This window comes from Gracilinanus agilis, chromosome 6 (genome assembly GCF_016433145.1).
Source record: "Gracilinanus agilis isolate LMUSP501 chromosome 6, AgileGrace, whole genome shotgun sequence".
NCBI lineage: Eukaryota > Metazoa > Chordata > Mammalia > Didelphimorphia > Didelphidae > Gracilinanus > Gracilinanus agilis.
This window is the reverse complement of record NC_058135.1, coordinates 292509648-292537456: the sequence shown is the minus strand read 5'-3', so window position 1 is coordinate 292537456 and position 27809 is coordinate 292509648. Positions and strand designations below refer to the sequence as shown.

The 27809-nt window shown below is 44.2% G+C and overlaps 1 protein-coding gene across 1 annotated transcript in view; it reads left to right on the top strand.

The window, feature by feature from the left end:
* The window catches only part of TESMIN (testis expressed metallothionein like protein), a 54904-nt gene that overhangs the window by 17638 nt on the left and 9457 nt on the right, over nt 1–27809 (top strand). The window contains 7 exon segments of the mRNA XM_044682060.1: nt 1268–1388; nt 4251–4327; nt 10766–10857; nt 17378–17449; nt 19073–19239; nt 23824–23943; nt 26947–27035. Coding sequence (XP_044537995.1) covers nt 1268–1388; nt 4251–4327; nt 10766–10857; nt 17378–17449; nt 19073–19239; nt 23824–23943; nt 26947–27035 — 738 coding nt within the window.

Genomic DNA, 27809 nt, shown 5'->3' with positions numbered 1-27809 from the left:
TAGTATTTGCACTGGGGTGATTGCTTAGAGTCTTCATTCCCAATCATATCCCCATTGACCCACGTGGTCCAGCAGTTGTTTTTCTTCTGTGTTTCTGCTCCCACAGTTCTTTCTCTGGATGCAGTCCACATGAGCTTTGAGCTTGAGCCCAGACAAGTGAGGGCTTCTTAGGTTGGCTTTTCCCTGCCCCTGTCTGTTAAGGAAAATGGGAAAAGTCTGCACTGTGAGCAGCCCTAAAATTGTGTCCAAGGAGGAGCTGTAGTCTGAGTCCTCCCTTCCAGCCCTTGTACCAATAGGAGAGAGAAGGAGGCTCTTTGGGCACCGGAATTCAAAATAAAAATTCTGATTTAATCCTAAACTAGTATGACATCTATGCTTAGCAAGTCATCCACAGTGATCAGGACCGGACCCCTGGACCTTCAGTATTCTGTGCTGATTTCTAGGCATCCTCTATGGGACTTGCTCTGGGCCTTGACAAAAGATTCTCAGTTCCTTGAGGGCAGAGATGTGCGTTTTCTTCCTTGGGTATCACAGAGAGCCAGCCCCATTGGAGGCTCCACTCAGGCCACAAGGAGTGGTGGGAGCCCCCAGCCTTCACACTCGGGTCCAGCTTGACTCAAATCATAAAATGCTAAATTGCATTCTGGGAGATGAGATAAATACCTAAGGGAACAAAAACAGCAGAACCATAAAATTGTGAGGATTTAGGGAAAATGGGTATGAATTGTATTTTTAGGGAGGATCATAAAAGTAAGATGTGATCCAAGGGAAAGCCCACCTTCTGAATTAAAGTGAAATAAGACTGGGGACGACATTGGTAAATAGATGAGTCTTGGACCCTCCCCCCTCTCTCTAACACCAAAGTTTTAGTGGGCTGGTTTACTGGAGGACCTCACAAAGACATGTTCTCTCCTGGGTTTCAAGGATAGCATTGCAATGAGTATCAAGCTTTATTTTTCACTTGAAGATTAGACTGTTAGAAACCCCCAGAGTGAGCCCCTCCATCCCCAGGTTTCCAGAGAAGAATTTGTTACCCGCTCCACATCCCTCATCACCAGGTACAGTGGAGAGAGGAGGCTTTTACTGGGCTGTGACTCCAGAGAACAGATCACACAGAACCAGAGAATAGAGTTTATTAAGAACATTATTTTTTCTCTTCTTTACTGATGCTGAATTTTCAGAGATTTAAGGCTTTCTGAAGAGTTTTTCTATCCATTTCACTGTAATCATCCTTTTAAAATATGGTGTGATTTCTGTTTTATTTTAGGTAATATGTCAGTTGAAAGGGGGCACACAAATGCTATGTATAAACAATTCGGGCACAAGAGAGCTCAAAGCAGTTCATTTGGTTCCTCAGTATCAAGAGCAAAATAATTATCTGCAGCCAGGTACAAAGCCAATGAAGAAATAGTGTATTGTTTAATCTTCTGTTTGTCCAGTCGGGGCAGTGTTTTTCACTGTGGGGAGGAAAAGCCAGGGTGACGTGTGAGTGGTGTTAAGTAACAGTCTGTCTGAGAAACTCAGAAACCATCAATTACTGATGAAGGCTTCAAGGACCAGAAAGCTCCCCTTTACCTAAAGTAACTCTCTTAGGGTTTTTTTAAGCCCTTGCCTTCTATCTTAGAATCAATATTCTGTATTGGTTCCAAGGCAGAGGAGCAGTAAGGGCTAGGCAATGGGGGTAAGTGACCTACCTACAGTCACACATCTAGGAAGTGTCTGAGTTCAGATTTGAACCCAGAACTTCGTGTCTCTAGACCTGGCTATCAATATACTGAGCCACCTAATTGCCCCACTCTCACTTAAATTTAACTTTATTTTATTCCAGTAACAAATTTCCACATTAGTTTTCCAAAGCTAAATGATTTGTGTTGTCTCCCTTCCCTCTTCCCTCTCCCCTCTTGGAGTTGACAAGCAATTCCACTGGATTATGTGTGTATTGTCACTCAAAAATTTCCATATTATTCATTTTTGAAAGGGAATAATCTGACAAAACCAAAACCCCAAATCATATATCCACATGAACAAGCAATTAAGCATATGTTTTCATCTGCATTTATATTCCAAGAGTTCTTTCTCTAGATAGCATTCTTTTTCGTAAGTCCCTCAGAATTGTCCTGGATCCTTGTATTGCTGTTAGTAGCTAAGTCTCTCACCTTTGATTATCCCACAATATTTTAGTTACTGCATACAATGTTTTCCTGGTTCTGCTCATTTCACTCTGCATCAGTTCATGTAGGTTTTTCCAGTTCTTTCTGACATCATGCTGTTCATCATTTCTTATAGCACAATAGTATTCCATCCCCATCATATACCACAAGTTGCTCAGCCCTTCCCCAGTGGAAGGATATCTCTTTAGTTTCCAATTCTTTGCCACCACAAAATGTGCAGCTAGAAATATTTTTGTACAAATAGGTCCTGTCCCTCTCTTAAAAATCTCTTTGGGATACAGACCTAGTAGAGGTATTGCTGGATCAAAAGGTAACTCATACATTTTTGAATTCATTTCACCCAAGATAATCTACAGACTCCTTTTGAATCCTGATAGATAACACATGTCTCTCTATGTGTCTTGTCTTAATTATGAACCAGAAGACCTGTTGAAATTAGATTAGCAAATGGAATTTTCAAAGGTTGGTCTAATCCATTTAATTTGCTAAAAAATAAATTAGAAATGTGAATGCTATTATTGGAAGCTTTTCTTTGCTATGAAATTTTATTCTCGATTCTATACCATTTATACTGGCAGCTATTTTTCAAAAATTCTGCCAGCCCAAGATGTCTCTTAATAGGCTCTTCCCAGCTTCACCAGTACAAAGATAATTTTAGTTGCTATCACAAGTATTGATTATTTTGTTTTTATAATATTTTCTTTTCCCCCAATTACATGTACAAATAATTTCTAACATTCATTTCAAATATTTTTTTGCATTCCAAATTCTCTCCTACCTTTTCACCCTCCTTCCCCTCCATGCTTCCTGAGATGGTAAGCAATCTGATAAGGCTTTTACACGTACAATCATGTAAAACATTTTCCCATATTAGTTATTTTGTGAGAGAGATCTCAAACTAAAAAAAAGAAGAAAAAGAAGGTGAAATAAAGCATGCCTTTGTCTGTGTTCAGACTCCATCAGTCTTTTTCTCTGAAGGCAGATACCATTTTCCAACATGAATCTTTGGGATTGTCTTGGATCATTGTATTGCTGAGAATAGCTGGGTCACTCACAGTTGTTCATCATACAATGTTGCTGTTATTGTTCAGTACGCTGATAATTGACAGTGGCTCACTTATGTTGTTTGTGATAATGACCTCAAAGTACTGTGAGAAGCTAATTGTGGTTTCTGAGTGATCAAAGATAAAATCCAGCATAATTTCAGTGTTAAATGTATTGAGTTGTCTGTGTTGGTAATCTAGGTAGGGAACAAAACACTTTGTGAAGCAGACTGTCCCCTTCCTTGGCCTTAACTGACTTAAGTTTACTTGTCTGTCTGTAGCTTTAATGGGCTGATTTGGCCCCAGACTAGTCCCATGCCTTCCAGCCCAATTGTCTCCTTCTCAGCTACCATGGACAGCAGCCTCTTACATTTCCATCAGAGCAGATGGTGTAATGTACAGGGAGGTTTAAGGAACTTTTCACCTAATGAGGAGCATCTCTGGGCTCTAAATGCTCACTCACTTCCTCCTCTGTGCCAGCTCTCCGGGCTTCCTGCTTCAGACACCCATAGGTGCAGTGGAATGAGGTGACCTGTGCTTGGGAAGGGCCCCTTCACCCAACTTCCCGGCTCCTTTGGACTTGCTGACCGAGCCCAACCAGAGTCAATTCTGTCTATCATTTGTCATGGCATGTGGTTGTTACACAGTCTGGCTCCATGGGTATAGTTATCTAGGAAATATATCCCATTTGAGGAGTCCTGGGATTCCAAAATACCTTAGTGCAGGAGATGGGGAAAAGCTGGGACCAGGGAGAGGATTTTGAACAGGAGGAGGAAGCAACTCTTCATATTTGAAATGAGCAAGTCTTCTTTTTGAGCGCTAGGACTAGGGGATGCCTCGGGAAATTCCAATCGGAGAGTGTCTGGATTACTTCTTCTCCAACCTGGCCAGAAACCTATTGCCTCAGGAAGTTTTGTATGGCAAAGAAAATAGAAATAAGATTAAGATGGCCACCGTAGTGTAGGCTTACATAGTCATTCTTCAGTTGATGAGTTTCACATGCCATAAATTAATCTAAAGCATGTCTTCCTTGCAGATGTGTCTAAACCTTTGACTACCTTAGTTGGAAGATTTCTGCCAGTACCAGCTAAATTAAATCTCATCACACAGCAAGTAAGTCATTTTCATTTCTAAGTCAGATGTTGCTGTCTTTAAATTCACTGTTGCTATTGGAATAATCAGAATAACATTAACTCCATTTTCAATCAGCAAGCATTTATTAAATGGTTACTCTGTGCTTGGTATCAGGGCAAATGCAAACAAATAAGATCTGAGTTGGCCTTTTAAAGACCTTGCCTCTAGAGCAGTGATTCCCAAAGTGGGCGCTACTGCCCCCTGGTGGGTGCTGCGGCGATCCAAGGAGGTGGCGATGGCCACAGGTGTATTTATCTTTCCTATTAATTGCTATTAAAATTTTTAAAAATTAATTTCCAGGGGGCTAAGGAATATTTTTTCTGGAAAAGGGGTGGTAGGCCAAAAAAGTTTGGGAACCACTGATCTAGAGCTGCCACTAATAAAGATAACACAACAGTGAGCAATCATTGTTAAAATTGCATGAGGAAACCTGTGAATCCTCTAGGAGTTAAAATAATCAGTCAATGAATATTATTCAGAGAAAGGGGAAAACCAAGCCCTAGAGAGGAGAAGGGGGAGGAGGATCAGCTTTGGAGTTTGGCTTTGGATGGATGGGTGGGCTTCTGACAATAGAAGAAGAGGACTTTCCAAAGGAAGGGAAGTCTGAATGGAGCCAGGCAGTGTTGATGGGACTTTAGAAAAGGTGTCATCTGTGTGTAATAGGGATTAATTCTGTCCTTTGCTTCCTATCCCAGACCACCAAAACAGTGGTCCTGAGGTGGGAGATGTGGCTCTGACCCTTGCTGACTGTGTGACCACAAGCAAGTCATTTAATCTCTTTTCTGTAAAATGGGGATGATGGAAATCTTTTACTGACCTTATGGAGTAGTCAGGAAAGTCCTTGGGAAGACGTAGGTCATTTTTACAAATTTAAGCCAAGAAGAGCATCAGCTGGCAAGATTTGAGTCTAATTCTCCATAGAGACCTTACAGACCCAGGCGCTTAATGACCTTGGTAGTGATAGTCTTCTGGATATTAGATTTTCCTGCCAAAATATGCATTATTTTCCCAAGAAGGTAAAGCCTCAAAATGAAACAGTAGCTCTAGCCTCCCAGTGTCCTGAAATCAGCTATTTGATCCAACAAGTTTGAAGACTTTAAAAAAAATAGAAATAACTAGCTGTTGGACAAGGGTGGGCTCTATTTGGGTAGAGTGAGCTCCTCAGTCCATCCTCCTCAGTCCATCAGAGAGCAGGTGGGCTCTTGTGTGGCTGCCAAGGGAAGAAACACATCCATAAAGAGAAATGATGGGAGTTAGCTCAGCATGAGGAGAGTTTGACAATGTATATTCATTGACTGGGTCATGATACAATTGGAGTCTGCTGGCCATTAATCAAGAACTTTGGAGAAGTGACTCTTCTTTTGAGTCACAGACTAGGCTGTCATTCCTTCTACCTCCAAGCCCTGCCTGGTGCTGTAAATGAGGAGTGGGTCATAGGACCATTTGCTGGCTGTTATCCATTATCTGGCCATACTCACTGGATGGTAATGGTCTCCAGTGGTGGCAGAGAAGGCTGTCTAGCCTGGTTCTAGGATAGCGTGGGGGCAGGGGAAGGAGGTGGGAAAGAAACCTCACATGGAAGAGTAAAAGGAAGGAAAACCCCCTTTGTACAGAGGAGATAGCTAAGTCAGGGGCTTCACACATGAGAGCGCAGCAGATTATCGCCCTGGACTGGTTTGGGACTGACTGGCTGCATCCCAAGGTTCAATCTAGTTTAAGGCTACTTCTGACTGGAGGCTTCTATAGCCAGACAACAATAACAACTAGCATTTATATAGACCTTTAAGATTTGCAATGGACTTTGTAAGTAGTATCTCATTTGATCTTCACAACAACGTGGAAAGGTAAGTGCTGTTATCCCCATTTTACACTTAAAACTGAGGGGAACAAGTTAAATGGCTACCTCAGGGTCACACTGCTAGTAAGTGTCTGGCATGGGATTTGAACTTAGGTTTTCTTTTTAAAAATCCAATTTAATTTTATTTTTAGTTCCAAATTCTCTCCCTCCCTCTCCTTCCCCACCTATTGCAAAGTCAAGAAAAACAAAGCTGGATAACAGATATTTATAGTCATAGAAAACAAATTCCTGCACTAGCCCTATCAAGAAAAAAAGAAAAGAAAGAATGAATGAATGAATGAAAGAAAAAGAAAAGAAAACATGCTTCGGTCTACACTCCTATGGCATCCGTTCTTTCTCTGGAGGTTGATAGTATTTTTCATTATGAGTCCTTTGGAATTGTTTTGAATCCTTGTCTTGATCAGAGCCAAGTCATTCGCAATTGATCATTGTACAATATTACTGTCATACAACATTCTCTTGGTTCTGTTCACTTTGCTTTTCATCAGTTCATATAATTCTTTCCAGGTTTTTCTAAGCCCGTCCCCTTTATCATTTTTATAGTACAATGACATGCCATCAGCTACATATACCATAACTTGTTCATCCATTCCCCAGTGGATGGACTTCTCAGTATCAAATTCTTTGCCACCCCAAAAAGAACTGCTCTAAGTATTTTTGCACATATCGATCTTTTTCCTTTTTCTTGGATTTCTTCCTCTGAAAACTGCTCCTTTGAGCGTTTATCCATTGGAGAATGACTTTTTCTTACAAATTTTCTTCAGTGCCTTCTGTATCTTAAAAATTAGATCTCTGGGGGGCAGCTGGGTAGCTCAGTGGATTGAGAGCCAGGCCTAGAGACGGGAGGTCCTAGGTTCAAATCCAGCCTCAGACACTTCCCAGCTGTGTGACCCTGGGCAAGTCACTTAACCCCCATTGCCTACCCTTACCAATCTTCCACCTATAAGTCAATACACAGAAGTTAAGGGTTTAAAAACTAAAATAAATAAATAAATAAATAAATTAAAAATTAGATCTCTCTCAGAAAAAATGTTCTACAAAGATCCTCCCATTTTCCTGCTTTCCTTCTAATTTTAGGTGCATTGGTTTCATTTTTGCAAAAAAATTCAATTATTGGGAGCTATTTTGCCCAACTATGTGCCATTAAAGCAGACAATCTAAACGAAGTGAATAAATATTTACAAAAATATAAATTACCTAGATTTTCATGACAGGAAATCGAATACTTAAATAACCCTAATTTAAAACAAGGAAATTTAACAAACCATAAATGAACTTCCAAAGAAAAGAACTCCCAGAGATGAGATGAATTTACAAGTGAATTCTACTAAACATTTAAAGTATTCATAAAGTGCTTATCACAGGACATGGTACAAAGTAGGCCTCTAAAGATGTTTATTCCCTTCTATTCTCTTTTCCCCCCAATTCCTTCCACTGATCCTCAAAGGACCTGACCTCAAGGCCCTTCCTTCACCATGCAACTTTTCTTCTGGCCAGACTCTTCAGCTCATCACTGTCTGTCCTAAAATGCGATGCCCAGAAAAGAATGTAGAACCCTTCAGATGAGGCCTGGCTGGGCAGAGGACAGCAGGATTCTCACTTTGCTAATCTTGGGCACTCTCAGGTCTCTCAGTACAGCCCAAGATGACATCAGTTCTCCTGGCCACCATGTCATACTGTTGACTCAAAATGGACATGTATCTCTTTCAAACAGATGCCTAGATGTCTAGCCACAACATCATCTTATACTTGTGAGGTTTATTTTTTAACCCGACTAGAAGACAATTTATTCCTATTAAATTTCATTTCTTCTCTTCGGTCCAGCTTTCTAGCCCATTGTGATATTTTTGGATCCTACCTCTGGTTTTCAATCCGTAAGTGACCCTTCCTAGCTTTCTATCTTCAGCCAAATTGATATAAGTATTTGGTCTGTGCCTTTACCCAAGTCAAACATACTAAGTACAGTAGATCCAGGTACAGATCCTTGGAGCACTCCACTGGATACCACCTTCCAAGCTGACCTAGAATGATTAGTGGGTGTTCTTTTGTTTTTGCCAGTCAACCCTAACCTTTTCTCCAATCTAGCTTAAAAAAAACCCATTTCCTCCCCATTATCAACTCATTTGGGCCACTGGTGCTTTGGACACTCTCTTAGGATAGCATACCATCAAAACCATTGTTTTGTACCGGCTCTTCCCTTTGCAACCATGTCCAGTAGAATTCATTCTTTTGTGTCTTCCAACTTTTGTTCTTGAGAACAAAGTCTTCCATTCCTCGTGGGAGATTTTAGGCCTTGGGATCCTTCCTTTTAACTCTTGGAGCCTGTTCCCCCAAATCAGGATGGAAGTCTGACTCTTCCTGGCTTTCTTCTTCTCCATCACAAATTCTAAGATGCTGTCGGGTCATTTCCCCCAGAGTTCTTGTCATTGTCACACTAGTAACTAATTCTCCCTCTGCGGATGAGAATCGGTTCTAGAGAAGCAATTCCCTTCGTTGCTCCCTACCTTTTTATATGCAGAGAAAAAGGATGCCCGCCCATCATTTTTGATACTGTTTTTGCAAGGAAGAATGGGCAGGTTCAGAGTTCCCACTTCTGTTATTTACACAAAACTAAATTGGGTGGCACAAGTCATTTTGGAACACTGGGAGAAAAAGTCTTCATAGGTGAAGCTAAGGTGGCCTATTAAAATGGAATCCTCCAGTAAATGGTCATCACCATCAAACACTTAACATTGGGCCGCTTGTCCTACCAAAACAAAGGAAGTAAATGGCTCCTTAATAAGACTAGAGGAAGGTCCCACGCTGGTCGCTCTGTCTCAAGTAAAAGTAGAAGCAAAAGCACTCGGCTTTTCACATTCACTTTTCTTTCTTGTGAAAACTGAACACAGAAGCATTTCCTGCCTAGAGAATGACCTATACTATATAATGCCACCCCCATGAGGGCACTCGGGCAGTGTTGACAGAAGGGAAAATGGGAGAGGGCACACAAGATTCTATTCCTGGCCCATGCAAATGCTTCTGAAATACACTCGGATTTTAATTTTGTCTATAAAGAATATGGATAGTATGCAGAACAAACAATTCGAAGACTAGTTTCTTTTTTAAATTTTTTTTTTATTTTAGGGGAGCAGCTGGGTAGCTCAGTGGATTGAGTCAGGCCTAGAGACGGGAGGTCCTGGGTTCAAATCCGGCCTCAGATACTTCCCAGCTGTGTGACCCTGAGCAAGTCACTTGACCCCCATGGCCCACCCTCACCACTCTTCCACCTGGGAGCCAATACACAGAAGTTAAGGGTTTAAAAATAGAATGAAATAAAATAAAAATTTTTACTTTAAAAAATTTTTCCAAGACTAGTTTCTAAAGCTAGTAGTTTTTAACTGTATCCCTCCCAAACCCTTTGTCCAGGATACTCATTAGAATCTAGAAATAAACCACTGTAAGTTTTACTTTTTCATTCTTATGGACTGTTTGTGGGTCCAATGAACAATCTAATGGCAAAGGAAGAAATAGGGGAAGTAAGAGACGTGGACGTTAACAAAACTGGTGAGGTCATCCCTGAGTATAGGGGAATTAAATAAAGAATGTTTTTTTGGATTAAAGTAATTTTATTTGTAAAAGCTTTGCTGAAATAGAAGTTTGGATATGAAGATTTCTCAAAATCCTAATGATTGAAATACTTTCGCACTATTTGCTGCAGTAAATTTCCACTCCTCTCCTATCAAAGTCACAGCCAGAGCTTTAAGTAACTACCCTCTATATGGGGGAAGGGTACAAAGAGAGGTTTTAATTCTACTAGAAATAGATTGTAGTCGCAGTTACATAGGCCAGTGGATAGAGATCCAGATCTTGAACCAGGAGGTCTTGGGTTCAGATCTGCCTCAGACATCCTACTGGTGTGATGTTGGGCAAGTTGCTTGAGCCCCATTCATTGCCTCACTAATCTTCTGCCTTGGAACCAACGTACAGTATTGGTTCTAAGGCAAAAGGGAAGGGTTTAAAAAACTGGATTGTGGTATTTTTATGAAGAGATGATGCTTCTGTAACTCAGTTTTCTTGTGGTTTCAATAAGCTGAGCTTTCGCATTAAAAGCATGTTGTGGGACAGCTGGGTAGCTCAGTGGATGGAGAGTCAGGCCTAGAGACGGGAGGTCCTGGGTTCAAATCCGGCCTCAGACACTTGCTAGCTGTGTGACTCTGGGCAAGTCACTTGACCCCCATGGCCCACTCTTACCCCTCTTCCACCAAGGAGCCAATACATAGAAGTTAAGGGTTTAAAAAAAAAAAAGCATGTTGCCTCAAACCTTTTGGTTCAAAGCCCAACCTGAGCTGTCGCTGGACCACCAGCCCAGGACCCATCTTCTAGCGCTGGGGGTAGTAGAACCACTTCAGTGTATGGGGAACAGCTCTCTGGGGCCTTCAAGAGCACCAAATAATTGTTAGAGAGAGAAATCGCAGAAACTTCTAGAAAAAAGTACGCTTTTCACCTAGAAGCTCACCGACGGGCACGCCTTCAAAATAAACATTTTAATTTGGAAAATTCTTGCCTTTCATTTTGAACAGCTTGATAATGGCGCCTTATCATCTGTAGTTAATGGAACCACCTTCCCTTCAGGATCAAATCTTCAAGGGCCAGCAAAAATAACTTTAGCTGGGTAAGGATTTGAAAAAATAATAGAAAGTTATTTTAATATAAGAATATGTGATTTATCTCTGCGACAGTATAACATGTACTCTGTAGTGGCGCCTCTGAGTTGTGACCCCCCCATTGTCTTTTGCATGAAGAGATGCTCTTCTCCCATTTGTCACACGTGCACGTGTGGCTCAGAAGGTGGACGAGCGCCCTGAATCGGTTCCTCTCTCGTCGTCAGTCTTTGTCACTGTCTCGGGAGTTTGTGCTGGTTGTAGTGTTTTAGCTCGCACTGAGGGAGCCCCTCTGGTTCCTGTCCTCCTTCCACCAATGGGCCGCACTCGCTCCGGCCGGCCTTCAGGATGCCGGAGCACTGCCTGTCCTGGCCGCCAGCTCAGGATCGTCCCACTCTATAGCCACTGGGTTGTTACTGCTGCTCCCCATCGTGCTGTAAACGCTGGTGGTGGTGAGCCTGAGGAGCTGCTGCTTTCATTAGTGCCGTCCTCTAGGGGGCTCTACTGAAGACAGCTGCAGGGTTAGGGCGAGTCCTAGTTCCAGGGTGCCCCTCTCCCCGCAGAGTGCTCCGGTCAGTCCTGTCAGCTGGAGGCTGAACGCTCCCCCTAAGCACACCTCCTGCTCTGTCCTCATGGCCCATATACATCAATGGGGTCCCCAGGCCCAGAGCCTGAAAGGAGGCATCCAAAAAAGTGGGAAAAGGTGGCCCCTGCCACAAGGGCTCTGCACTAGGGACGTTGGTAAGTGGAAGGAGAAGTGGTCAGGGCCAGCTGGAGTGAATGAGAGTTTCTCTTGGGGAGGATTCATGAAGATATGGGTCTGTTCCTTTGCTTTACCTAATACAGCTGAGCAGAATGGCCTCTTGGCTGTACTGAATTGGCTGATGACATTCCTTTAGAGAATGAAATGAGCCCCCATCGGTGGTGGTCTTGCTTCCTGCTGTGGGTTCTTGGAGACGAACTGGCCACGATAATGGTCCCAGAACCCACACGAATGTCTAGAGCAACATGGAGGAGGAGCATTTCTGAGCTTCTAACTATTGCTTGGGTTGTAGGAACAACAGTAGCCTGAAGGCTCTTCTCGGCTCTTCTTGGTTCAGCTGACAATGCTGCCTTGCCGTGTACTGTTGCGTGACTAGCACGTTTAAGGAACCTGATTCTTACTCTGCAGTGAGGTTGCCTTTTTAACCCATTTCTTCTCAAGCTCAGTGTGGCTTAAGAGCAGGCTCCCCAGGGTGTGTGCGGCGCGCCTCTCCCCTACTCGAGGCCACGCTGACACCGTGATCGCTGTTGGGAATCCCAACGTGCATTCCATTCCATTTCCTCAACTTCTGGGTCCTGGAAGGAGGCACGCACGTGTCTGCCCAGGAACCACACAGAGCACTGGAGGCTGCCCCTTCCAACTGGCGGCTCAGGACTCGTGTGATATAAACGCTGATTTTCTGATTGTTGCAAATAGTTGCTTGCTTTTGAGGTCGTTTTCGCTGCAAAAGTTCCGATAACCTTGTGTCCTTTACGTCTACGACGCGGATATACATACTGTTAGCCCATAGTTGTCGTCTCCCTCCTGCTCTTGTCAGGGTTTGTAATCGAGCGCAGCCTGAGAATAAATTCATTGCGTACACGCTTTCAACCATATGTCTGTTTGCCATCTCCATTTGCCTCTTGAATGAGTTCCACTCCCAGAGACCCTTCTCTGACTCCCAAGTTGGCCCTGGAAGCCAGATTAGTTACGGGGACCTCAGAGGAGCCCAACCCGATTCATAAGTGTCTGATCTACAAGGTGGCTCGGACGCAAGTCGGCTCAGTCCACGAAAAGTGATCTGGTCGAACTCTTATTTAGAGACAAGGAATGAGCCCAATTAGGAGTCAGGCGGCCCTCTAATTCTCCTTACTGTAGCCGCCTTGTGTGTCGTTGGTGAACGTTGGGAGTGTGGCCAGCCCTTGGCATCCCAGATAGCGGAGAGAAGCTGAATAGCTTTCAGATTTCTTCTCCCACTCCTTTTGCCTCCAGTTCCAACACTTTCCCCTTCTGGTGTTCAGTAAGATGGTAGTGATGTGTGTTGCCACTTTGGAATCAACTTCTTGAGAAACGTTTTCCCTTAAAAGCGTAGACAGGTTTTGTTGTGGGTGGGACTCTTTCTGTATGCCATGAGTTGTCCGATTCCCTCCCACCTCCCTGGTATCTGTTGATTATTTTCAGACTCCCAGAGCTATGGGATTCCCCCAGACCTGAATTTGGCATCACTGATGACACTGGTACAATTCAACAAGCATTTATTAAGCATCTACTGAGTGCCAGGCCCAAGGGATCCAGTTCCTGCCCTCCCTCAGGGAATTTGCATTCTACTGGGGGAAGAGATGGGGCATGGCATGTTAAATAGATAAGTACATACAGAATAAATCAAAATTAATTATGTTGACTGGAGTGGAGAGTACTGATAGCAATTGAGTTGAACCTTGAAAAAAGCTAGAGATTTCCAGAGTCTGAAGAGGGAAGTGGAAGTGCCGAGTGGATGAGGGAGGGGGAGTGCTCCAAGTACGGTGAGGGGAAGGCAACCCCTGCAAAGGCAGGGAGAGAGGAGATGGGATTCATGCAGGTTGGATTGGCTGGAATGTTGAGTTTGTGAAATCAGCTTGGAGAGGTGGGTGGGAGCTGGATTGTAAAGAACTTTAAATGATAAGAGTTTGTCAGCAACAGAAAACCACAGTTGCTCCTTGAGCAGAGGAATGGCATGCTTAGACTGTATAGATGAGGAGTAGCATTTGGGAAGATGAAGGAGAATGAACTGGAGAAGGGAGAACCCAGAGGAAGCATGGAGACTAGTTAGGAAGGAGACTTCTACAGTTATTCTGATGAGAGGTGATGAGAGAGGCACAGTTAGGGTTATAGATTTAGAGCTGGATGGGATCTGAAAGGACAGATGAGGAAACTGTGGCTGAGAACAGTTAACTGACTTGCCCAGGGTCCCACTGATAGTAAATAGATGGAACAGGATTTGAACTCAGATCTTTCTGACTCACAAGCTCAATAATCCTTCCACTGTGCCACCCATCTAGGGTGGTTTCCGGTGTCTGTGGGAGATAGAAGGAAACAGAAAGAAAGAGATGTTGCCAGGGTAGACTTACTAAAGCTTGGCAACTGATTGGGTATGAGGAAGTGGAAGGAAAGGGATGAGTTTGAGATGGTGAAGTTGGGTGACTAGGAAGATGCCCTTGATAGAAATAAGATTAGAAGAAGGGATGGATTTTGGATGAAACATGAGTTCTGGTTGATGCATAAAACATTGGGAATACGTACGGATAATGTAGGTGGAGACATCAGCAGAAAGCTGGTGGTCAAGAGAGAAGAGGGTTGGAGACCCAAGGAAAGTGCAAAGTCATCTGCATGGAGAGTGAGTAGTCCAGCCCTGAGTTTGGCACTCTTCCAGTAGATTATAATAAACTAGTGTGGATAAAATCCATTTTCATTCATTCAATCAATCATTGAGCATTTATGAAGCCCCATCCTCATCCCTCAACCCTCTGTTGGGAGGTGAGGGGCATGGCTCATTGTCTCTTCTCAGTCTCAAGTTTTCATTTATTTGGCACCTAGTTTTAGCTTCTCCTAGGACCATACTGTCCTCCCCATTTCTCTGAATTCTTACTATTCATGTGTTGATGGGGCCATGCTTTATCTCTAGTTCTTTGCTACCAACAAGAGTGCAGTTGTGCATAATTGGGTAGATGTGGAACCTTTGTTTCTATCTTTTAACTCCATGGGGCACATGCTGAGCAGTGGGATGGTGAGGCCAGCAGGTCTGGGCACTTGGGTCCCATTCCTGGCACCATTCCAAATAGATCTCCAGCCGAAATAGAACAGATTAGTGTTGGATCTTGGAAGGCGAGCTCCATCTCTGGCCGAGAGCCCCTGCCTTCCTCTCCAATCCTTTCTCCCATGATTCCCCAACACACAACTTTTGTTCCAGTCAGATTTCTCTCCTTATTCCCCTCCATGTTCACTCTCACCTCTATGCCTTGATTCATGTTGTTGCCCTCAGTTCAAGTCAGACTCTCTCCAGGCCACTACTATTCTGGTCCAAAGAGCATCCTTATTTTCATCTGCCTGGGACCCTTGATGCTGGTGGCACCTGGTACTATTCTCTAAATGATCCTGGGTATTGACCAACCCCATTATAAACTGTCCCATGGCCAGGACTGGTTTTCTCCATCTATCTTCCTCCTGTCTAGCTCAAAGCTTAGTGCTGTGGGTGAGTAACATTCATTTAATAGATTATAGTTGATTTGACTTGTTGATACTGTAGAGGTTCATTGGACTTTATTCCCCTTCCTCAGGGTTTGACCATCATATATCCCTGGGCAGGAACACAAATTAGCCCATTGTACTCCTGCCTGGAAGGGAAAATAAACCATTATTCCATTATTTAGGGATTGTTAGGTCACCACACCCCAGCAATGCCTGGATAACCTTCCCAGGAGTCGGGTTGGGGATGAGCCAAGAGGAGAACAGTTGCTGGCATGTCCTAAGGCATGCAGAACTGGAGCAGAGGGAGAGGCCCCCTCTCAAAGAACCACAACTGAAGAGATTGGCCTCAGCATCCTCTCTAAAATAGGCATCCACCTCCCAAGCATACACATTTTGTTGGCTAAGGGTTCTTCGGTACTTGGGGGTGGGAGGAATAGCCTTGCCACCTTACCCAGAAGCCCAGAATGCTATTACCTTCTCGTTCTTAAATGAAAGAAATGAACCAAGCAAATACAAAATGACTCATTGATTCAAACTTTGGGGCCGTGATTTTGGATGGAGGGGTTGTCCAGAAGTAGGCAATGGTGCCCAGTGGGAAAAGGAAATCAGCATTAAACAGAAGCTACAAGCCTTACTTGGAACCTGGGTACATGGCTCATGGCAGGAAGGTAACAGAGAACTAAGGAGGCAGACAGACTGAACTGTGTGGAAGCCATCAGCTAATCAGAGGAACTGGGCTGCACCAGGACCCAGAAGAGGTGCTGATTTAGACCAAGAATCTGGAGTCCTACACTCTTTTTGTGTCCTGGCCTCCTTGGATGGCATTCTAGAGGAGCCAGTGAGACCTTTCTCAGAAGAATGTTTCTAAATGCATAAAATAAAATATAAAGGATTATAAAAGAAACCATTTATATTTGAAACGAAGATGTATTTTTTCCCGTCCAAGTTCAAGTTTACAGATTCTGGACACCTGAACGTGGAACTCCATTAAGAACGCCTGATTTAGACAGGGGAATAAACAGATGGCCAAATCAGAGCACTTGGAATGAAAATGGAGGCATTATGCTAATCCCTTCCACGTAGGCTGACTTAAGTCAAGAGTGGAAGGGGTTAAATGGTGCTAATGACAATATCTGGAACACTCTTCCTCCTAAATTCCTAGTTTACTTCAAGGTTCATCTTGAGTATCAGGAAACCCTTCCTGATTCCTCCGAAAACAAATGCTTCCCCCACCCCCGAATAACTGTATATTTTGCATTTATTTATTTCTGTTGTTACTATAGAATTTCAACAAAAGGGTAAACTGAGGCAGATCTCTGAGCAAGATAACATTTATCAGTTGGGGCATGCTACTTTGTCAGTTACTTGATAGCTAAAGATAGTGGACCCAACTCCCTTCCTCTCACATGCTCTCCAGATAAGGCCAGGCAAGAATTCCTTGAGTTCGAAAAGATCCATGATTAGCAGGAGAGCTGGATTTTTAAATGATCCATTACAGGCCAGCTGAATTCTGAACTAAATTCAGAGAGAAAGAACTATGACTTAGACAGTCACAGGACAAAATCAATTACTTATAAATAGGACCAATAAAGAAAGATACAGGATCAGTTTTTATCTTCTCACTGTACATACCGTCTTCTACCAATAGAATATAAGCTCCCCACTTTTTATCTTTGTGTCCCCAGCACCTAGCACAGTGTAAGGTATATACTTGGTGCTTAATAAATGCTTGTTAAATATACCTGAAGATGAATCCACAATGATTTACTAGTATGGATGATATTAAAAATACAAATCATTGACATAAAAATAATTGTTTTATAAACGTCCCTTAATTTACACTTTTGAGCTATTTGGAAAGCCTTCCCTTGGTCTCTAGAGAATCACAAAAGAGGGTTTTTGTTATACTGGAATACAAAATGAATACAGACGTGTCCAGGCACCCAGAATGGAGGTGTGAACAAAAGCAATTGATGACATTAATTTGGGAATGCTTCCTTGAGAAGGGGAGCAGTGAGTTGCCCACTTGGCCACCAACCAGCTGGATTTTCAGCCTACTATTTCCATCATTTGTTTTTAAATCACTCCCATTCTCCTTTTCTAAGAACAGATTTCATGATCAGATACTGATCGATAACTTTGATCCCTGGTGTTGTGAAGTTCAGTATTTGTTAGGACAAAAACAAAACACCAGAAGCTTAATGACTTCTCTCTCTCTCTTTCTCTCTCTCTCTTTTTTTAAAAGGCTAACTATCTGAATACATTTTCTTTTTTAATCCTTGTAGAGTAACTCTTAGTTCATGGGACTCAAAGTCTAAAAAGCCATGTAACTGTACCAAATCCCAGTGTCTCAAATTGTAAGTAATCAAAAATCCTTCATTATTAATATGAAATAAGGTTGTTTAGAAATCAGTAAATGGAGAAAAGTCCAGACGTGCCAAATTGGCAAGGAATGTGCATGTGGTGGTGTTTAGCAATGGGGCTGATGTGCACCATGGCGGCTAGCCACCTCAGGCTTTCCTGTGTTCAATGGGAGCTGGAGACAGACTCGAGGTGCGAACACACCTTTGAGTTTGCCATTTGATGCCTAGGTGGGATTGCCCGATTCAGGGAAGTAACCCTCCTCTGCTTTGGGTGTGCATTCACCATGGAGCATCTAGCAACCGCTCAGAACCAATGTTGGATGTTAGCTCATTGCTGAACACTAGCTCTAAAAACATCTCCACACACGTCATCTATTTTATGGAAAGTTTTGTGACTTGGTTTACTTTAGGCTCGAATTTCCTTAGAAAAAACTAGTGGACACTTTTGCTTTGCTCACCTAGGGCTGCAAAGTGTGGAGTCTGGGTAAGCAAAGAGGCAGGATATTGGCCAGAAGGAGAGTGGCGGAAGTAGGGAGTGCGCCCGGAATACTGCTGTAAACAGCGCTACATCACGCGGGACTTGTTTCTGTTGCCTGCCCTGCCCAGCCCTGCCCGGCCTGCCCCTATCCTTCCCTCAGCTCTTTCCATGGGCAGTCTCCTGTCTTAAGCTTGGGACCGAAAGGCACTAACGGCTAGGAACCCTAACTATGTGTCTCTGTGTAATTTTTTCCATTGCAGAGCTACTTGAGAAGTCAGAGAGTTACTCACTGGTGGAACAGTGGGCCATGGGGTGGGAGAGAGGAGGGGGACAAAAGTGTCAGAGCGGGCCAGAAGTGAGCTGACCATCTTTATTTTCCTAAAGCCCAAAGCCCATGAGGCATTGCTAACTAGTTGAAAAAACTGAATTGGCATCAAGTAATAATACTGGAGTGACAGAAGATACATAGCTATTTCAACCTACTGGTGGCACAGCCTTTATGAAGGCAAGGCATGTCCGTTCATGGAGGGAATGGAGGGAGACCACATAAGAGGGACACAGGTCAGGGAAAGCCAACCCCACTGGGTTTGTCCTTTGGGGAGAAGAGAGGAGGACAGCATCATTCTATTGGGGGGGTATCCAGGAGAGAAATCCATGTGGCAAGAGCTACTGGTTTTGTGAGGTCAAGGGAAAGCGGGGAGGAGGCAGAGGGGACTGCTCCTAGGAACCTTCCTTCTTTCTCTATTCCTTCTTGTTCTGTCCCCTCTAACCAGAGCTTTTGCATGGGGCTGTAGTATGTCTCTGCTCAGGACGTATTTGCTTTACTCTCTAAGGAATCTCTATTGGAAGTAGGTGGAGGCAAGAATGGCTGCCATTGACTGTCTTGCTCTAAATGTGGAGTTTTTCATTTATAAAAAATGTGTGTTTCAAAGAGTACTGTATGCAAGTTTAATAAAATACCAGTTGAACCTACAAAAATTGAAGAAGGAATCATTTATTCACAACAAATGCCCCATCAGGCCAGCATAAAAAGAAGAGTTTTGTGGTCCTGGATTTGTGTTTTTCCAAGTTTTTAGATATTGATGCTTCCAGATGAAAGCTTATTGTAGCATCTAATGTAAAGTTCCCTTTCTGAGCAGGAAGCTTTCTTTTTCATTTGAGCAATTCATTGCCATTCAGCAGACATATATTAAGCACCCGTGGTGTGCAAAGTACTGTGCAGTCCCTACCTTCAAGGATCTTACCTTCTACCGAGGCAAGAGCCCCAAAGAGAGTTTGCCGAAAGTGTTTCCTAATCCTTCGCAAAGTGAGCATCTCAAATAGGGACAATCCTGAGATATACAAGCTGTTTGTTTTCATGAATGTTGACTATTTTGGTATACATTTTGACTGCAGCACGCAGCTGGGAGGGGGGAGAGAGAATCAATTCTGCAATGAAGTCACTTCACTGTAAATCTAGGCTGAATGTAAGATTTTTTAGACCAACCATCCTGCTCCTTATTGGCAAGGATATGGGGGCTCGAGCCACTAGATTGAGCTAGTAAGAGTTAGACAAGCCATATGTTAGAGTTTAGTGTTATTCCTCCTTTTGCCCTAAATCGGGCGTGAGATCTTCCTCTAGTTTTCCCAGTTGGAGATTGGGAAGCCTCCCACAGAATCTCCTCCTTTAGCCTTTTTGCCTCTGTCTCAGGAATAACTTGGCAGGGACTTTGATGGAAGACCTTGATGGCTTTTGGATGCCTCTCACTCCCAGGCAGAGATTTTCTCCAAAACTGTACTCTAACACGAGGACAGTCGTCCTTTTTAGATTGCGTCTAAAACGGGGAGGAGCTCTGAACTTTTTTTTGGTGGGGGAGAGAGGGGAGAGCCGTTTGTGACCATTTGGAGAAGCCTAGAGAACCCTTCTCTCAAGAACATTTTTAAGCTCATACATGAAAACATGTCAAATAATGAAGGAAGCCAATGATATTGAAACCCAATTATCCAAAAGAACAAGGGCACAGACCCCGAATTTAAAGGGATTAGACTCATGCTGAATGGGACGTCCATAGATAGAAGTATTATTTCTCTTCCTAAATGTTTATTGCCAGACTAAATGTCATTATCATTTTTAACAGCAAATAAAGGATGTATGAAACAGAGATGAAAAGAGACCACAAAATGTGCCAATCTTGATTGTAACCAACAACTTCACTTCTTCCATAACGAACCTTCTGCTGCCGCTGGTCACATCATCCAAATAAGCATGCTTGAGTTTCAGCTTTCTAGTTGGTTGGCAAGCAATGAAATGGCCAAACAGACAGCAGGAGAGGGAGGAGGAGAAATCAGAAGCCGGAAAGAGGCTGTTCTGAGCACAAACTAGGGAATCCCTGGAGATTTTACAAATGAGACTGTCCTTAGGCCTGCAGTCACCATACCTTGTGTTCCTAGGGAACCAATGTTTATGTCAGGTACATTTTTTTTTCTTTGAGGATTTTACATGACCAGTCTAGTAGAGTTGGGGTGTCGAGGGCTTGCAGAGAAGGAGGACAGGTTCTCTGAGGATCCCTAGTTACTGACCATCTACTGTCTTTTATTTCATTTTAAGAGGCCAACCAGCCAATGGCAATCTCTTTTTCTTTTTTTCTAAGATGTTTGGTATAGATTTCTTATGTGGGAAATGGGCCAGAGGATGTAATAGTGAAAAAAAAAAAGAAGGGAAAGGGAAAGGGGTGGAAATGGAAAAGAATTCTTCACTCTCTGTGAATTGCTTATCTCTCTTCTCCCTCGTCTCCCTATTCAGCTTCCACTTGGATTGGAGGCAGATGGTAAGGTGGTGCTGAGTTGGGCTGGAGGAGTCCTCTTCTTTCTCCTCTGTAGACTGATGAGGTTGGACTAGATGGCCCTCTGAGGGCCCCCTTGGCCATGGGGTCAGAGCCTATGAGTGGGAGTGCCTTAAATCCAACAACTGTTAACCCACCCCATTTTGTCATGGCAGGAAGTATGTTAAAAGGAGCATTTCACACCGATTTATTATCATTTGAAATAATTTATCTTGGGGGCAGCTGGGTGGCTCAGTGGATTGAGAGTCAGGCCTAGAGATGGGAGGTCCTGGGTTCAAATCTGGCCTCAGACACTTCCTAGCTGGGTGACCCTGGGCAAGTCACTGAACCCCCATTGCCCACCCTTACTGCTCTTCTGCCTTGGATCCAATACTTAGCAGTGATTCTAAGAAAGAAGATAAGGGTTAAAAAAAAAGAAATCGATTATCTTAGCTAAAGTGTCACTTGGCCATTGCTTTTTAACCAAGAATTAAGTTTTTACTTTTACAACGAAATTTGAATAAATTTCATAGAAGTGATCATCTCCCTAACAGCTTGCCTATAATTTTTAAGAGATTTTAATCATGAAAACGAAAACTAAGCCTCTGCTTCCTTGCTAAGGACACCCTGTTCACAGAGAGGTAGTGAAAAAGCATAGTGAAAGGGTCCCGCTTTAGAGAATGAGGTCTGGGATTCAAATCCTCTCTCTGTTATTTACTACCTAAGGGACTTTGGTCATATCCCAAACGTCCCTGGGTTTCAGTCTCCTCATCGGCAAAATCGGGCATTGAACAGGATGGTCTCGGAGACCCCTTCTAGGTCTGTCTATGACCCTGTGACCAATAGAACCTAAATCCTTAGGAGGAATTAGCAGTAACCGTGAGGGGAGGTTCGTGAGCAACATTCACGTACTTTAAAGGTACGTGGAAACAAATAGAGCCGGAGCAGAGCAGAAAGCATGTGGCCATTCTCCTTCCCCATCTGAAGGTCTGTTATGGGGAAAGGTGGCTCCAGAGGGGTGAGAGCTCTGTAGAAAGAACCGATAGGAATCAGATGGTCTGCCTTGAGAGAGAGAGACTCCCATCGCTGCCGGTGATCATCCATAGGCTGGACAGCCATATTCTGGGGATGCTTGTAGAGAGGATTCCCACGTAGCCTGTGAGATCGCTGGGGCAGCTTTTAACTTCCTTCTGTTGCCAAGATTCTTTGCCTTTTCTGCTGGCCTATTTGTCCATCAGCTCCAGCTTTCAGAATAGGATCACTCCTTTCAGGAGAACAAAAAGCCAATCTCTTACGGAACCCAAGAAGGCATGCTTGTTCCATTGCTGATTGGGTTCCCCATCTTCCCCCTCCCCCATTTAAATGCTTCTTTCTCTTTGCCTTTTTCCTTGGCTGAAATACTTTTGAAATCTGGATACAATCTCATGTCTTGAAGGGTTAAATATGGCAGAGCATAGAAAGCCTGACCCACCCCTTGCTATCTAAGCCCAGAAAAATGGATCCTGACCTTCTGGACTCAAGGAAAAGGCTCCATTTAGAATCTGGAATAGCCATTTTCCTTTGTTAAGCACTGAGGGAAGGCCTTGGGTATGAAAAGTGTCACTGCTGTTGACGTCTTTCAGAAGGAAAAGGAGGAAGATGGTGGGGCAGCTCACTGTTTTTCATGACCAGCAAGACCCTGACCTTCCTCTTTCTGGATCAGCTGTTGACCCAGACCATTAACTGATAAGTTCCTATGGGTCTTAATGGGCCTTAAATGCCAGACAAGAGACTACGTGGTGTTTGCTGGAGAAGCAGATCTGACGCCTCTGAGGCATGGTCCCTCCTGGCTCTTGGTAACCAGGCAGTATGTTGGGCCATACTGAGAAACTCATACAAGCCAAATTCTTGGAGATCTGTTACACCTAGGATGATGGGACCAGACATTTAGAGGCAGAAGAGGCCTTAGAGGCCACTCTGTGATGGCAGACCCCATCACAGGGGATGATGTCACTGTCAATGTGTGTGGATCGAGGGTCAAATCTACAGCTCAGAGGAAGTCCTTTCCTTACAACAGCCTCCTGAGATGGCTGGCCCAAATAGTGAAAGGTTGGCAGGCTGAGCTTCAGAGAAGGGAAGGGACTTGCTCAGGATCATCCAGCCTGTAAACCCCAGAACTGGAACTTGGAGCCCAGCATCTTGATTTCAGCACCAGCATTCTTCCTGCTGTTCAAAGTTCTTAGAAGATTATCCATTCTTTCATGGGATCTCCATAGCAACCTTAAGGAATACATAGGTAGTATAGGGTTTTTTCTTTATTCTTTACAAAGGAAGAAACTGAGGCCTCATTCAGGATCACCCAGGCACATGGTGGCTCTGCGGTCTCCTCTAGTCTTGGTCTTCAGACCCTAGGTGGAAGCATCGATTGCGAGTTGAGTCTCGGTCTTCACCATATTGAAAGTGGGCCATCTGGCCATACACCTTGGAGTGAGCGTTGGTATAGGTGCCATCCTGACTGGTGCCTTCTGTTGTTTTCCTTTATTGGGGGGGGGTTGCTGCAGTCGTTGCTGTCTTGGGTTGAGGGTGGTCCTAGAGCAAGAAGACACCAAGCAGGGTGTAACATCCCATCACGGCAGCTGCCAAACTGCTGGAAACAGGCAGGTTTCTGGTGTGGCCATTCCTCCGTGCTCCTTCCTGAAGCTGTCATCCTAATTGAATGTAGACTTTCAGTTGAACTTGGCTCATCCTCAGATGACTTGTCTTGGAGTCTCTGGGGGGCTCTCCGAATGAGGCTCCGGCTCCCCACTCTCACTGGCCTCTGTCACTCTTTGGTGCCTTCACATACCGTTCTGCATCGTGGTCTCTGGTCCACTGGGGGGATCCCTTTGGGTTTCATGCTTTCATTTAGGGTCTCTGATCTTTCTGTGGGGTTTAGTCTGACTCCAGAAGATTTTCTAGGCTTTCTCTTTGGGGATCGCCTGTTCCCTCCACTTTGATTGATGTTTACCTTCACCTCCTTTTGGGTGTTTGACATCCTCCTTGGTGAGCAGAGGCTCCTGAGCTGAGGAAGCTGAGCCCTTGGGTCGGGGTTGGCCGCCCTCTATGATCAGACCCCCTGGGGGTTCCCTCTGATGGGCCCTTTAAATCCGAGCTGCCCGTGGCCATTGCTGCAGTTGATCGGCCTGCTGCTGACAGGTGGGACAGTGATGCAAGTGGCCAGCAGGGAGCAGGTATGGCCCCACTGAGAAGATGGACTGGGCCAACTCCCTGAAGGGAGGATGCCAGGATGAAGGAAGAGTCAGAGCTTTGGGGGTTTGGATGAATCTTCAGAGTCACTTGATGCAACCTTGGCATCATGAGAATGAGGAAAACGAGGCCTGTAGCATTCAAATGACTAGCCCCAAGTTGCAGAGTAAGTAATGAATTTGTGGCACTGTTTGAATTCAGAATGGTTTTGTGGAAAGAGGACAGACCTTCAGCCAAAAGAACTTTTCGAAAAAAATTCCAGCTCCATGTCTTACTGACTTACATCTCTGGGAAAGTCGTTTGACTTTTTTGAGCCTCAGTTGCCTTATCTGTAAAGTGGACATAAGAATCATCACATTTATCTCATAGCATCAGCAGCATGGAAACTCTTAAGTGTTGTAGAAATATGAATTGTTCTGACTGCTACTGACTGCAGCAAATCACAAGATCACAGAATTTGGGAGTTGGAAAGGATCTTGGAAGCCATCTGGTTCAACACATGCTGCATGGACCTGGCAGGTGGTCATCCAAACCAGTGAGGATTTCCCATAGAGGGAACATGCCACCTGGAGAAGCAACCCGTTCCTCTTAGGATAATTCCTCAGGCTCGAGAAGGTTCCCTGATGTATCCGCCTTAAATTTACCTTTGATAACCTCCACTCATTGCTCCTGCTTCTGCCTCCAGTGTCTCTTCCCCCTGACTATTTTCCAGACTTGAACAGGAATATTAAATCTTGCCCTGTTCCCACTCCCAACCACTGCCCAAGTCTTCTCTCTTACAGGTTCAACATTCATCATGTTATGGAATCGCCCATCCACCATGCTGGTCACCCTCCTGGGGATGCTCTCTACGTTATCAATGTCCCACCTAGCCTATCGCATCCAGAACTGACCACAGAAGAGTGCTGTAGGAATAACAATCTCCAGTTACTGGAAATCCTACTTCTCGGAATACAGTTCAAGATTCCATTAGTTTTTTTGACCATCATATTACACTGTTATGAGTATTGAGGTGGCACAGTGGATAGAGCGCTGAGCTGGAGTCCAGAAGATTCCGAGTTCAAATTTGGCTTCAGACCCTTCTTAGCTGTGTGACCAGCTCTCTTACACTCTCCCTATTTCTCTAAGGAATCAACTCTCCATTAGAGATTTTCATTCTGTTCTTGTTCTAGTCCATTCTCCTTGGCACAGAAGATGGAAATAAAACCAGAATTCTGCCTTTTCTCTGCTGTTGGTTATTATTATCCCAGCCATACCAAGCAGCACTCTTGGCACTGCATCATTATGGATGTGGCTACATAGGGAACTCACCAAGGAGTGCCTCATTTCAGAAGGCATGGAGAGAAGATGGGATGAAGGATAGGTGCCAAAAGATGAAAGCTAACGTGGGCCACAGAACCATCAGCTTGGTGTCAGGAGTCCTGGAGCTCCCAGTGAGCCGAGGCCATCAAGACAACAAAAAGGTGGGGTCAAAAGGGTTGCCATCAATGGTTCAAAATCAACTTCAAAGGCGGTCTCCAGGGTTAGGTCTAGGGTTTAAGCATTTACTTTTAGTAGCTTTAGGGAAGGCATGCGTAGACGTATACATTAGCAGATGACAAAGTTAGGAGGAAGGGCTAACATTGATTGACAGAGTCAGGATCAAAAAAGACTTGACAGGGGGGCAGCTGGGTAGCTCAGTGGATTGAGAGCCAGGCCTAGAGACGGGAGGTCCTAGGTTCAAATCTGGCCTCAGACACTTCCCAGCTGTGTGACCCTGGGCAAGTCACTTGACCCCCATTGCCTACCCTTATCACTCTTCTGCCTTGGAACCAATACACAGTATTGACTCTAAGACGGAAGGTAAGGGTTTTAAAAAAAAAAAAAAGACTTGACAGGTTCAACCACTGAGCCAAGTGTAATGAGATGGAATTTAATAAATATTCAGCCTTATGTGGGTTCCAAAGTTGATTTCATAGGAGTAATATGGGAGAAGGTGTGACTAGGAAGTAGCTTATCTGAAAAAGATTTGAACTGTTTAAAAGTCCACACACTGAATCAGCAGGGTAATAGGGAAGCCAAGAAATGAAGGTCATCATTTTGGCTGTGTTCCATGTTTTAGGAAGATTTGTGGATGAGCATCTGGAAAAAGGCAGCCAGGAGAGTGAAGGGCCCAATGTTTGTGCCTTGTGAATACAGGTTGAAGGAATTGGGGATGCTTAGCTTGGAGAAAAAAAATGTCTCGGGAGAGACTTGACAGTCTTCTTTAAAGGGTCATCCTGTAGACGAGGGATTCCATTTGTTCCGTTTGACCTCAGAGTAGAGAGCCTAGAAAGAAGGGGTGGAAGTGGCAATGAGGCAGATTTAGTTTTGGTGTCAAGAAAGGCTTTCCAGCAATGAGAGCTACCCCAAAGTGGAAAATGTGGGCTGCCTCAAGAGGTTCCCCCTCTTTGGAGGTCTTCAAGCAAGTGTGAGCCCTTTGGGGTACCTTCAGCAGAGAAGCTTTGGACTAGGGGGTCAACTCTGAAACTCAGTGACTCTATGAGAAAGTTCATCTCTCCAGAGGGGTCAAAGGAAGAGAACACAGAAAGGAGACATGCATGAGGAAAAGTGGGGCCCTGGGAAAGAGCGAGATGAGGACAGGTGAGGAGGAAGCCAGTCTAGGTAGGAGAGGGTTCTTGAGACAAGCATTTGACAGTCTGAAAGCTGACAAGAATCAAAATGGCTCTCAATGAGGCTGTCTAAATTCGATCTAAGAGTCAATTTATGATAGTGGGGAAAAGAGGGATCAAATGCAGATTAAAAGGGAGCCAGACAGAGTCTGAATCAGAATCAAGTCAATGAGTGAGAGCCCTCAGTCAGGGACTCCAGGACCCAGCAGGAGGGGTCTGAGGGGGGAGGGACCACGGTCTGTTCCACCTGCCTTTGAATCAGCAGCAGCTCCTCTGGGACAGATAGAAATCCCCATTTAAAGGGCCCTTCACTCAGATGGCACCCCTGTTCTCCAGAAAAAGACATTGCTGGTGGTGACGGTGTCCATCGTGGACATTTCTACGGTTCATTGCAGCTGACCTTCCTGATGAATACTTTTAACACTGTGAGATGGTGGTTCCATTGTAAATGGAATAATATGTGAGAGGCATTTATGTGTTTCATTCATTAGGCAACTGTAGACAGAGAGCTGGTCTTGGCATCCGCCTGGGCCCCAGCCCCACCTCTGCTACATGCTGCCTGTGAGGTGCTAGGTAAAGTGATTCTCCAGGCCCAGGAAGCTCTCTGTGCCCATCTGTGTTGGTCAAATTTCATTGCTGGGTGTTCCCTATCCTGGTGAAATCACAGGTCTGTCCACCAAAAGAGGCCTTTAGGTCCCCTTTGCTAAGCGACTGCCCATTTACTTAATGTAATGTTACTAAGTTGTCGACACAAAGACCCAAACAGGTGCCATTTGGGGGTCACCGTTGGCATATAGCTAGGTCTCTTCAGAAGCCTGACTTAAGGAGGATCCTTCCAGATCTGTTTAGTTTAAACCCAATCTCCCTCCTCCTGCAGCACGGCAGAGCTTCCCAGTATTCCCAGTAATGGTCCAAATACTAGGGTGACTGATGTCTTCTACTCTTCGTACTTCATGTATACTCAGACTTGTTTGCCTGTCTTCTGTCCCAACTTACTGTGAGCTCCTTGAGGGCAGGGCTTGCTTTTACCTCTCTATATCGTCCCCCAGTGCCTGGCACATAGTTAAGAGTTTGATCTGAAATGTTTGCTGACTGACTGATTGACTGGTACAAGCAAGAATTGCTCATAAAATTCAGAACCAAATAGGCTTCTGTGTATTCTGTTATATCTTATGCCATAGCGAAATATAGCACCCTTG